The sequence below is a fragment of the Pygoscelis adeliae genome, unplaced genomic scaffold, assembly GCF_000699105.1.
Source record: "Pygoscelis adeliae isolate BGI_AS28 unplaced genomic scaffold, ASM69910v1 Scaffold34, whole genome shotgun sequence".
Taxonomy (NCBI): domain Eukaryota; kingdom Metazoa; phylum Chordata; class Aves; order Sphenisciformes; family Spheniscidae; genus Pygoscelis; species Pygoscelis adeliae.
The window spans coordinates 1,649,226-1,662,211 of NW_008824658.1; the positions used below are offsets into that span (position 1 = coordinate 1,649,226).

General features: G+C 46.7%; 1 protein-coding gene across 1 annotated transcript in view; it reads left to right on the forward strand.

Moving 5' to 3' along the window:
- The window catches only part of FAT2 (FAT atypical cadherin 2), a 47,346-nt gene that overhangs the window by 13,346 nt on the left and 21,014 nt on the right, over positions 1-12,986 (forward strand). The window contains exons 6-10 of the mRNA XM_009322740.1: positions 535-745; positions 3,200-3,357; positions 5,077-5,352; positions 5,812-6,022; positions 7,029-11,081. Of these exons, the coding sequence (XP_009321015.1) occupies positions 535-745; positions 3,200-3,357; positions 5,077-5,352; positions 5,812-6,022; positions 7,029-11,081 (4,909 nt within the window). The remainder of the gene's footprint in view (positions 1-534; positions 746-3,199; positions 3,358-5,076; positions 5,353-5,811; positions 6,023-7,028; positions 11,082-12,986) is intronic.

A 12,986-nucleotide genomic window follows, 5' to 3' on the forward strand; every position in this document is an offset into this window, starting at 1 on the left:
GGAGGAGAACTTGAATGAGACAGACTTGGGTTACGGGGAGAGAAACTGGGAGGGAATGATGGGAAATGCAGAAGATAAGAAGCTATTAAAAATGGAAGATAAATTTAAAATTAACTGTCCAACCCACTCTCAGAGATTAACACAGTGATCCATGACCCCATATGGATGTGGGCCCGAACCTGAACAGTCTTTGGGTTTCAGCAGTGCCTCCATTTGGCAGTCTGATCAGGCCACGGGTTTGGATATATGTTTAAAGTTCTCCCACGCTCCATGGGTCCTTGCAACGAGGCTTGTGATCCAGGTCTCTGCTGTGGATTGAGATTGGCAGATTTGCTTGATGGTCAAGAGGAATTTGGGTTGCACGGCTCTACCTTGGAAGCAGCCAGAGCATGGGCCACTAGGTCAAGATTTGTTTTGTGGGATTTTGGGTGCACTCAGACCTGAAACTCCTGGTGGGTGGGAGAAGCAGCTTCCCATGGGGCTCCCATGGGCTAAACCAGCCTTCTCCCTGACTGCATGTGCATTTCCCGGCAGGTCAAGGCAACAGACGGCGGCAGCCCACCACTTTCCTCCCACGTGCGGCTTCACATCAGCTGGGTCACCCGGCCAGGCCCTTCCTCAGAGCCACTAGCTTTCGATGAGCCCCATTTTAACTTTGCCGTGATGGAAACAGATCCCGTAAACCATATGGTGGGAGTGATCAGCATTGAAATGGGCCCCAGCCAAGTATGGTTTAATATCACAGGTGAGACGCAGAAATTAAACCAGGGCAGCAGTGTCTGGGAGTGTTTGCCCCAGCTCCCTGGGCTTTCAGCACTCGCATGCCTGAACTAATGAAGTTGTTTGCTTTAGGTGTAGGTGAACTACAGGGAAAGCTTTCTCACAGACAGCAAAAGGCTTAAACAGCCATAGACAAAGCTGCCCGTCCAAGGGCTCCAGTGCCAAGTGCAATTATCTAACACACTTTTTTAATGACATTCTGGGACTTGCCAGTGTTTGAGGTGTTCTCCGATGTCGCGTGAAAGGCAGGGTATGCCAGTCCCAGCTCCTCCTGGGAATCGAGTGACACTGTTAGTTGTGGTAAAACAGCCTGCGAGGATCCAGGTGTCTGGCTGGGTCTTGCAGACACGCCCCATCTCTCCCTCCCTGCTGAGCCCATAGTCTCAACAGGGAGCCAAGAGGGAAGGATTCCTCAAAGAGCTGGTCTGACCGAACTGGTGGGGCTCTCCCTTCCGCCTCACGGCATCCCAGGGATGACTTAGACATGAAACGTGAAGAAGTTCTAGGGCCTCCTCTAAGACACATGATGCTAGGGCAGAGGGCATGTGGGCTGTCACCCCAGGGGACTCATCAGGCAGCGCGTGTGCAGAACTGGTCCTACAAACGAGGGCCAATTGTGCTCTTGTAATTTGGTGTTTTGAAGTGGTGCCCCAATCTGTCTTGCACAGCTTTTCCCTGACACTGCCTGCAGGGCTTGCCCTCGTCAGACAAAGCCTTAATTGGGCGAGTGAATAGTTTTTCCCGTTACTATGTTAGGGCAGGGATAATGGTGTATAAATACAATTAAGCAACAAGAGATACAACGCTACAAGGAGCAGACAAGATCAGTGCAAGGCTTATCTAGCATTAGTAGTGTCTGCTTGGGTTTGCAGAATCAATGGTATATTTCTCTGAATGTTATCCCATCACTTCCCTGCTGAGTACTTGCCTGTATGCTCGACCTCGTCTTTGCCAGTTCCTAGTGCACCAAGAGCTACTTAGGGCTCTCTTGGTTTCTATACTGGAGGAAGAGGACAGGATTTCATTTTCCCTGCTAGGGAAGCAAAGCATCACAGTAGCTGGCAACCAAGCGAGTGATGCAGAGATCCAGGAGCCTTTAGCACCTCATTCAAAAACTCGCCTTTCCCAGTCCACAAAGGCTCTCTCACTGGGATTGATGGTGTCTGCAAAAACTCTGACAAAGCAGCATCTTTCTTTGTCTCTTTCCTTTCCTGGGCTTCCGGGAGCCCTTCCCTCTTTTCTCAGGGAAAGATATCCATGGGTCTCTCTTTTCCTCTGTCTCTGCTTCTTTCTGTCTCCTTCCCAGCAGGAAAATGGTGGTCCAGATGGCTGGCAACCACCGCATTTCTCCCGCAAGGGAAGATGTGTAATTTAACAACCAGCCAAGATTTTCCCATCCGGTAAGAGAATAAAGCAGAATCCAGAGCATCCAAGTAGCCGGGAAGGGAGAAGTTGAGACCTGGGATAAATCGCAGAAAACTGCTTCTAACCTCTCCATATCTCAGAACAGCATAGCAGTGTTTCACGTGCAATAGAGAACTAACAGGCCACAGGCAAGCGAGGCGTGAGAAAGGAGGCTGAACAGCAATAGCGTGAGGGACAGCCTTCTGCTGCCGAGCTGCTCAGGCCTGCGGTTCCCTGCACGACGCAGCCATCTGGGTCGGTGGCAACAGGCTCTGCTCACCCTGGAAGCACCGTCTGCCTCCCCAGCTGTTCAAGTATTGGGCTTCTTCAGGTAGCTCACAGGCTCCCAACCATGGCAATGAAGACCATGGCTGATATGCCCACAGTATGACCTTGAATCGGAAGCCAGCAAGAGCATTGTTCAGCCCTGCAGGTCCCTGATCCATGCTAAGCCTGTGATGCTGCATAGCTGGAGACCTTGTGCAAATAAATCAATGCTCAAATGTGCCTGTTGCAAATCTACCCAGGACATCATATGCATACGTGCATCCTTTCCCTTTCTCTCCTCCTCCTCATTTTCTCTAATTCCCCTCACCTTCCCTTTCGTACTCCTTTGTCACCATCTGTGACTACCTCTTTGTCCAGCTTCTCCATGTCCTCCCTGTCTCCTGTGTCCATCTAGCACATTTTGTATTGAGTTTACAGATTTTGGGGAAACCTCACCTGTGGCACTGTCCCCATTCTAGCTGTGGCCAAAAAGGTACAGCTAGAGTGAATGCCTACGCATCCCCATTCAAGGTATATTGCCTGGCATGCAATATATCTGTGGCTGGGCATGAGCTCCTTGTGTGGTTTGTGTATGACGTCTGGAGGGGAAATCCCCGTCCTTTGGATCTCCAGGCAGCTCCTGGAATCCCTTCCCCTGCAGAAGCTGCCGGCACCTGCAGTTTGCTCCAGACAGAAATCTGACTGTAACTGCCCTCCCATTTCTTTTCTCATCTCTCCCTTATCCCAGGTGGTGATGATGACATGGATTTTGACATTGAAAAGAGCACAGGCAGTATGGTCATTGCAAGAGCCCTCGATGCAAGGAAGAAGTCAGGCTATAACCTGACAGTAGAAGTCACTGATGGGTCCACTACCATCAAAACCCAGGTAATGTTTTTTTGGTTAGTAAAGACCCAATCTAGAGTGAGTATATGCCAAAGGGAATCTTTCTTCTGACTCCACTGAGCTCTGGATCAGGTGCGAGGCACAAGAATCTCCTTACACTGTGATCCTACATTACACAGTGGCCCAAGTCTTTCCTAAGTACCAAGCTAAGATTTTTTTTATGTTGTTGGAAAACACAAAAGGTCTAAGAAAGCCCGGGCCTTTCCTGTTGATCACAGCCAGCACACAAGGACACATCTACACCACCAGCCAAGCTGGGGTGGCAGTTCACACTCTCAGACCTCAGCTTGCTCTCACCTGCTCAGGCTGAAGTACAATATAGCTGGGACAACGTGCTAAGACATAAGGGAAATACATATGCAGTTAGATCAGGCTTGGGTCCATGGTATCATGTCAAGGGGTATTCCTGGGACTTGTTAGCCTGTGTAAAGCCAGCGCAGACGCATCTGCAAGAGGTGAGGTGAGGCCCTGCCCTGTGCTGCTCCAACTGTGTGGAGCATTGATAACGTATCAGCACTGAGGTCCATGGGGCTGAGTTGCCACATGAAGAGCAAGCACTGGTGAAAGGAGGCACACTGCTCTCAGGCATGTCCCTAAGCCCCAGTTAAAATGGCTGCTGAGATTTGCCCATCTTTACCTACCCTCAGGAGGGGTATTCAGGGCTTGATCTTTCAGCAGCCATTTTCTCCACACACAAGAAGCATCCAAAAATCCAACCCTCACTGCACAGGAAGACCTAGAACGTGAGTGACGCTTATCGTGGGAAATTCACTGCGGAGGTTTACAGGGGATGATGTGTGAGGAACACTACCATTCCTGTGAAACGCAATGCTAACGGACAGCTATCTATCTCAACTATCTTCAAGTATTGTTCCAAATAAACAAACAAAGCCCCACCTTGCCTGGTGTGCGTTCCCTGCCACCTTGCATCTCATCCCTACATTTATTTTGGCACTCGAGGCTGCTAGCAGATGTCAAAAAACCTGCTTGTGCAAAACATCCATGGCATGTTCACGTTTGCTAAAGGAAGCAAATTATTAGACTTGGTTGGGACTTCCTAAGATGCAGTCAACACTTCAGTAGGGGGGTCAGGACAGTCAGGGTAGGAGACCAAACAGAAGAAACTAGGTGACTTTGCAGGCAGGATTCAGGCAGGCCATTCGCAGGGGTTTGCTGTTAAATGCAGAGGGAAGATTGGGCTAAAAAGTGTAAACCACAAACTTTGCTTCTGCATACCTTCTCCACACGTGTTGCTCTTTAGATAGGTCAGCCCCTCCCTTCCTTTATCAAACATCCCCTGTCTGTCAGCTTTCTGGTGTGAAATTAATGAGTGCTGGTGTGGAGGCACCAGCCAGCAAAGCTGGCACCGTGGCTGAGTGACTGCTACTTTTCACAGCAGGCTGTGACAGTTTCTCTGTGTGCCAAGTGCAGGCACATTCAGTCTGAATGGCTTGCCAGATTGGAGAGATTAAAAAAACTGAGAGGAAGCAAACTGAAAATCACTAAGGGAAGGCACAACAGGAGTTCCTTGGGGAGAAGGACAAAAGGGCTCCCAGTCACCATGGACGGCAAAGCCCCAAGAGTTGGAGAGCTGTGACAGTTACAGGGCTCAGAGCATTGCTACACCCAAGAGGGGTTGGTAGCTGAGATTTTACATGGCTGCATAAGTCAGGTTGCTCCCACGTCTCTGCTGTCCTCACTGTGCTGTCTTCCCCACAGGCATTTATCCACGTCATTGACATCAACCAGCACCGTCCCCAGTTCCTGGAGAGCCATTATGAGGTGAGGATTCCTGAAGACACCCCTTCAGGGAGGGAAATCCTTCAAGTCAGTGCAACAGACAAGGACAAAGGCAAGGGGCTCATCTACACCATCCATGGAAGCATGGACCCCAAAAGCACAAGACTTTTCCAGTTGGATCCAAGCAGCGGGGTCCTCACAACAGCAGAAGGCTTCAGTTCCCAGCCCATGCCACAACACATCCTAACAGTGATGGTGAGTCCTAGCCAAACCCTGCTGAATCCATCAGCTTCTCCGGCATATATCGGTCACTGGAGAAATTCAGACTGGTTCTAGTCTTTAAGGGAGGATTTGTCTAGGACAGTAGGGAAGAGGAAAGCAGGGTGTTAACATTTACTATATAACCATCCTGGATAAATCTAGGTAACACCCTGCTTTCCTCTAACCATGGGCTGAGCCCATCACCTGCTAATTTCATTGGAGAGCCACTGGTTCTTGTACAAGAAAGCACAGTGGATAACTGCTAATGTTTGGTTTCAAGTCCAAGGCTGAGTTTTGGCGCCGAAACTTACAGGCTCATTCCCACCCAAGGGGTCAGTACCACTGAAACACACCACCCTCTGTAAGAGTCCTGATGAGCTACTTGGAAGCCTGGTGCAGGAAAAGCTGCCTACTCCCTGATGTGACCATACCTGCTCTTCCTCTGTCATTCAGGTACGAGACCAGGAGGTCCCCATCAAGAGGAACTTTGTTCGGGTCATCATCCATGTGGAGAACTGCAACCTTCACGCTCCACAGTTCAGCAGCATCCATTATGAAGCAGAGGTGCTGGACGCAGCAGTGGTGGGCACAGAGGTCATACAAGTCAGAGCCCTTGATCAGGACCAAGGAGCCAACGCTGAAATCCACTACTCCCTTCAGGCAGGTGAGAGCCATGCAACAAGAGAGTTTAGGCTATGAACATGCCCGCATTTCTATGCTCTAGCTAGTGGCCAGACAGTTGACCAGCTTTCTCTACCTGTTGCAAAGAACAGTAAATGGCTGCACGTTGCTAAAATGTGATTTTTTTCCTATCCAGAGAAAATCTAGAGCAAGCAGGTAATTTCCATATTATGAAAATTTCTGTATTATGGACAAAGCATCCTTCCTTAGGAAGACAGTTCAATGTTGAGTCACTGGTCTAAGAAAAAATGTGACTGGACGAGTTAGAACAACTTAAAATCTTCTCTTCCCACCTATGGGAACTGAGGGAGAGATCCTTGTCCAGTTGTTAGGCAAAAGTACTCCCATTCCCACAGCAGTCATCATCACTTCCACCAGTTTTACCGAGAAATACATCCTTGAGGAAAGGTGAACACCCTCTCAGCATTAGTCGATGGTCTTTTTGGGTCATACAAGCTCAGTAGGCAAGTATTTTATTATTCACTCTAGACATTAAAACTTAAATAATTATGGCTGTGCCACACTGCCTATTTAGTAGGTAAATTCTTTGCAGGAGACAAACCATCCTTTGCTCCATCTTTCTCACTGCAATTTAGATCAAGGACTGAGGAATTTAATTGCTTCTGAAGTATTGGTAATTATAAGCATGACAGGGCTTGAAGCAACTAGTACAGTCTGTGCTACCATGTTCTGCACACGAGGCAAAAGCTTCAAGCACATGCTCTACCACCACTAAATACGCTCAAATTAGAAGGGTATTTATCTCTAATTTACATTTTGATTGATTTAAAAGTTAGCTTGTAGATTTCAATGGGTTCATTGTTTTTAGAATGAAAATTATTTAGAAATTAATGAAGATTGTTGTCTCCCAGTGGAAGAAACAGATGTTAATTAGGTCTGAAATCAGGAGCATCTATGGAAAAGAGGTTCAGAAAACCAAAACCAATAGGGTGTCTGCATTCTTCACTTTGTAATTTCTCTTCTTGCAGGTAATGGGGAAGGTTTCTTCAGCATCGACCCATATTCTGGAATTATTACAGTTGCCCAGAAACTGGACCCATCCAGGCAGGAGCGATTTACTCTTATTGTAAAGGCAGAAGATCAGGGGTTCCCCCAGCTTAAAGATTCTGCTACAGTACACATCCGCATTAGACCCTCTGATCGAACCCCTCCAAAATTTCCAGAGGCCGAATACATCACAGAGATCAGTGAATCCACTGCTGTTGGCTCTCCTCTGATCCAGGTTTCAGCCACAAGCTTGTCACCAGTCAGCTATGAAATAAAAGATGGAAATGGAGGTGGAGTGTTCTCCATGAACTATCAGTCAGGCCTTATTTCCACTCAGAAGAGCTTAGATTTTGAGCAGGTATCTTTTTACCAGTTGAAAGTCCGTGGCACCAACATGGCTGGAGCATTTATGGACACAATGGTACTTATCTATGTCATAGATGAGAATGACAATGTGCCCATCTTTGTTAAGCCTTCCTTTGTTGGCTGGATCATGGAGAATGCTCCATCACAAAGCATGGTTCTGGATGAAAGCAATGCTCCCCTCGTGACCCATGCAACAGATGCTGATCAAGACTCCAATGCTCTGCTGGTCTATGAGATTTTGGAACCGGAGGCACTGAAATATTTCACAGTAGATCCCAGCACAGGGACGCTTACCAGTCGTGCTGATATAGACTATGAGCTCACCCCAGTTTTCCACTTCAGTGTACATGCACATGACAGTGGAAGTCCCAGCTTATTCGCATCCAAGCCAGCCAAGGTCACAATCCATGTTAAAGATGTGAATGATTCACCTCCAGTCTTTTTCAAAGACACTTATGAGCTTTCTGTCTTATTACCTGCCCACGCAGGGATGGAGCTTTTGTCAGTGCAGGCAAAAGATGCGGATTCGGAGGTGACCTACAGCATCGTGGAAGGGAACCTTGATAATGCTTTCTATGTTCATCCACTCACAGGTCTCATCTCCATTCTTAATGCTACTGGCCTGGGAAGCTATCGTGAACTCACGGTCAGAGCTGGTGATGGCTTATATAAGAGTACTGCTCTGGTTAAGCTAAATTTAACTAAAGCACAAGGTACTGACTTAAAATTTGATCAAGTCTTATATACAGCAACTGTGATGGAGAATTCTACAGATGAGAAGACCCTCACCATTCTTGGGGTCAAGGGATATCAGCTAAATGAACCACTTCTCTATTCGCTTTTGAATGGAAAGGAAAGATTCAAAATGATCCAGGCATCTGGAGTACTCCAGACCAAGGGTGTGAAATTTGACCGTGAAACACAAGACATGCACGAGGTAGCTGTGGAAGTGAAGGACAGTAGGAAACCACCAAGAGTGTCCCAAGCCACAGTCAAGGTTTATGTAGAGGATGTCAATGACAATCCACCACAGTTTGAGAACGTGCCATATTACACCTCGGTGCAGGACGGCACAGAGCCAGGTGACGTACTTTTTCAGGTGTCAGCAACAGACAAAGACATAGGGGATAACGGAGCCATTACCTACTCATTTGCAGAGGACTACAAATACTTTTGGATTGACCCCTCCCTAGGAGACATCTCACTTAAGAAGCCTCTTGATTATCAAGCTTTAAATAAATACAACCTCCGAGTCATTGCTAAGGACAAAGGCAAGCCTCCCCTCCATGCTGAAGAGGAGGTTGTGATCAGCGTGAGGAACAAATCCAACCCTCTGTTCCAAAGTTTGTACTACCGAGTGAAGGTGCCAGAAAACATCCCCTTGTACACATCTATCCTCCACATACAGGCTCGCAGCCCTGAAGGCTTGCGCCTCATCTACAACATTGTGGAAGAAGACTCCCTGAAACTATTCAGCACTGACTTCAAAACTGGTGTCCTTACTGTCACAGGCCAGCTGGACTATGAGCTGGAGACAAAACACACGTTCACCGTTAGAGCCACAGACACAGCACTAGGATCCTTTTCAGAAGCCAGAGTAGAGGTGGAGGTAGAGGACATTAATGACAACCCCCCCATATTTTCTCAGGTCATCTACACAGCATCTGTCTCAGAGAGTTTGCCAGCACAGACCCCTGTTGTCCAGCTCTTTGCTTCTGATAAGGATTCAGGCAGAAACAAAGTAGTCTCCTATCAAATCTTGGATGATGGTACAGATGCTACCAAGTTCTTTAATATTGATGCCAGCACAGGGCAAATAACAACAGCTCAAGCACTTGATTATGAAAAATATCAACAGTTTCGCATGAAAGTAAGAGCTGCAGATCATGGGATGCCTCCACTTAGCAGTGATGCCCTGGTAATCGTAGATGTGACAGACATCAATGACAATCCCCCTGAGTTCAGCCAGCTTCAGTATGAAGCCAAGGTAAGCGAAATGGCTACGTGCGGGCACATTGTGATAAAAGTCCAGGCCCTGGACCCCGATAGTGGAGACACTACCCGACTGGAATACGTGATACTCTCAGGCAACGACAATAGGCATTTCACTATCAACAGCACTTCTGGAATAATATCCATGTTCAACCGCTGCAAAAAGGACTTGGAGTCATCTTACAATCTCAGAGTTTCTGCTTCAGATGGAGTTTTCAAGAGCACTGTGCCTGTGTATATCAATACCACAAATGCCAACAAATACAGCCCCTCCTTTCGGCAGAACGTGTACGAGGCAGAGCTGGCAGAAAATGCTGAGATAGGTACCAAAGTGATTGAGCTGCTGGCTATTGACCCCGACGGTGGCCCATATGGCACCATAGACTATACTATCATAAATAAACTCGCCCATGAGAAGTTCTCCATAGACAATAAAGGCCGTATTGCCACACTGCAAAAACTGGACAGGGAAAATTCAACAGAGAGAGTCATTGCCATTAAAGTCATGGCCAAGGACGGGGGTGGGAAGGTGGCATTCTGCACTGTCAAAATAATCCTTACAGATGAGAATGACAACCCACCTCAGTTCAAAGCCTCTGAATACACGCTGTCCATTCAGTCCAATGTAAGCAAAGGCTCCCCCGTCATCCAGGTACTGGCTTACGATGCTGATGAAGGTGCAAATGCAGATGTCATTTACTCCGTTGACTCTGTGGAAGATATGGCAGAAGACCTTGTGGAGATCAATGCTGCCACTGGGGTTGTTAAGGTCAAGGAGAGCCTTGTTGGTTTAGAAAACAGAGCCTTTAACTTCAAGGTGAAAGCTGAAGATGGCAGACCCCCTCACTGGAACTCCCTTGTCCCAGTGAATCTTCAGATTGTCCCCAGGGAGGTGACATTGCCAAGGTTTTCTGAACCCCTTTATACATTCTCCGCATCTGAGGATCTTCCAGAGGGATCAGAAATAGGGTCAGTCAAAGCTTTTGCAGAGGATCCCATCATATACAGCCTGGTGAAGGGAACCACCACAGAAAGTAACAAGGATGAGGTGTTCACCCTGGACGAACAAACGGGGGCTTTGAAAATCAAAAAGGCCATGGATCATGAGACCACCAAGTGGTACCAGATTGATGTTATGGCTCACTGCTCACATCAGGAGACTGAGCTGGTCTCTCTGGTCTCTGTGAACATCCAAGTGCAGGATGTCAATGACAACAGACCTGTTTTTGAGGCAGATCCCTACAAAGCTTTTGTCATGGAGAACATGCCATCAGGAACCACAGTCATTCAGGTGACAGCTAACGACCAGGACATGGGAAGTGATGGACAGGTGTCCTACAGTCTGGAAGCAGAATCTGGCAACCTCCGAGGACTCTTCACCATTGATGGTGAGAGTGGGTGGATCACCACACTAAAAGAGCTGGACTGCGAAGCTCAGGAGATCTATCGGTTTTATGTGGTGGCCACTGACCATGGCAGGAAAGCCCAGCTCTCTTCCCAAACCCTGGTGGAGGTCACCGTTTCTGATGAAAATGATAATGCTCCACAGTTCACCTCAGATTTCTATAAAGGATCAGTAATTGAGAATGCAGAGCCAGGGCAGGTTGTTGTCACACTGAGTACCATCGATGCAGACATCTCTGAGCAGAACCGGCGGGTCACATGCTACATAACTGGTGAGTTTTTCCTGACTTTAAATCTTCAGTGAGAAAGAATAGAGTGTCATCTCAAAGTGAGGATTTGATACCTTGTCTTACAGAATATTAATACAGAAATAGCGTTATCTGACAGTCCTATCAGAAGCAGGAGATGAAGCCCGAGCTCTGTCATGAGCTGGACTCTTCAGTTAAATGAGTCTGGGGCATCCAAAACTCTTTAGTAACTAACTGCAGTGGGTGGAATTATCATTATAATAACTACCTCACCACCGAATCGTCCTATTTATTTGGAAATAAATAAATAAATAATATATATAAAAGTAATTACACAGTACTGTAGATACAATTATTTAAACTTTCTTAACAGAGGAATAATTAAGACAGTGTAATTGTAATACCTATTGGAAGGACAGAAGCGGTGGTACAGCAGGAAGGAAGGTTTTTCTCACATAGATGCTGTGATCTGTATTTAAGGCCTTCGATCCAGCTTTTTCTCCTGCAAACAGTGCAGCAGTTTACACATCAGACATATGTATAACCTGTCTGTATTTTTTAATAACTATATATACGCACATAGGATGCGTATAATTTTCTGGTATTAAATGTGTTTCCTATGAAGCCACTTTGACTCTGACTTAACAAACAAGTAGACCTCACAAGGCTGCAGTTAACCACTCTGCACACTGGTGGATATTTGAGACTGTCATGTCAATCTTAGTGAGGGTTTTGGCTAACAAGAAATACTAAAGATGACTCTTGCATCCCCAAAACATCAGTTATGCCAACTAAAATTAACCACTGCCGTAAAACAACAAAAAAGTTATACTGGAATGTTTGCTGAGCATCTGCACAAGTAGAAGCTTGATTTTATGATACTTTTTGACCCCAAAGGGTCTTTCTCAGACCTGGAACAGATACTTCAAATTAAAATGTTTGTTCAAACTCAAATGAGGACCCTTCAGGGTCAAAACATTCAGCCGGATCATGCTGCAGCCTGTTATCTATTATTGTAACCATCCAAAACAGGGGAGGAATGCTGGTACTTTCAATTGGTTTATGGCATGCCTAGGTATTTGCAAGCCTTTGGGAGGAAAGATTAAATCCATTTGTGTATTCGCATTTCTGCCATCTTAAAGGTAGTAGTAACTTCCAACTACTTTAAACCTGAGAGAATACACGCTTATGTTAATGATGAATACATTACACACATAAACACAACTGCAGTGTAGCGCTGCAGCAAAAGAAAGGAGGAGGTGTTTAGCCTGGAGAAAAGGAGGCTGAGGGGAGACCTCATCGCTCTCTACAACTACCTGAAAGGAGGCTGTAGCGAGGTGGGTGTTGGTCTCTTCTCCCAAGTAACTGGTGAAAGGACGAGAGGAAACGGCCTCAAGCTGCGCCAGGGGAGGTTTAGATTGGATGTGAGGAAAAATTTCTTTACTGAAAGAGTGGTTAAACATTGGAACAGGCTGCCCAGGGAAGTGGTTGAGTCACCATCCCTGGAGGTATTTAAAAGACGTGTAGATGAAGCGCTTAGGGACATGGTTTAGTGGGCATGGTGGTGTTGGGTTGACGGTTGGACTCGATGATCTTGGAGGTCTCTTCCAACCTTAACGATTTTATGATTCTATGATTCTAGGTGAACACAGAGCCTAGCTTCCCATTGTTCACGTGCACATTGATTTCAAACACACAGAAACTAAATCTGAGTATGGGCTGGAGTCTCCCAGCGTCAGAAGAAGGGCTAGAAGAGGTCTCATTGTGCCTCCAGATTCACAACCTCATCACTGCAGCACAAATGAAAGCAGAAAGAAAGTGAATTTAATTTACCTGGCTGTGCAATGCCCTTCAGAGTCTAATACAAACAAGCCCTGCAGCCAGCTCTTTTTGTTGCCTCCCATTACCTAATGTGCTCCCTCCTTCTGC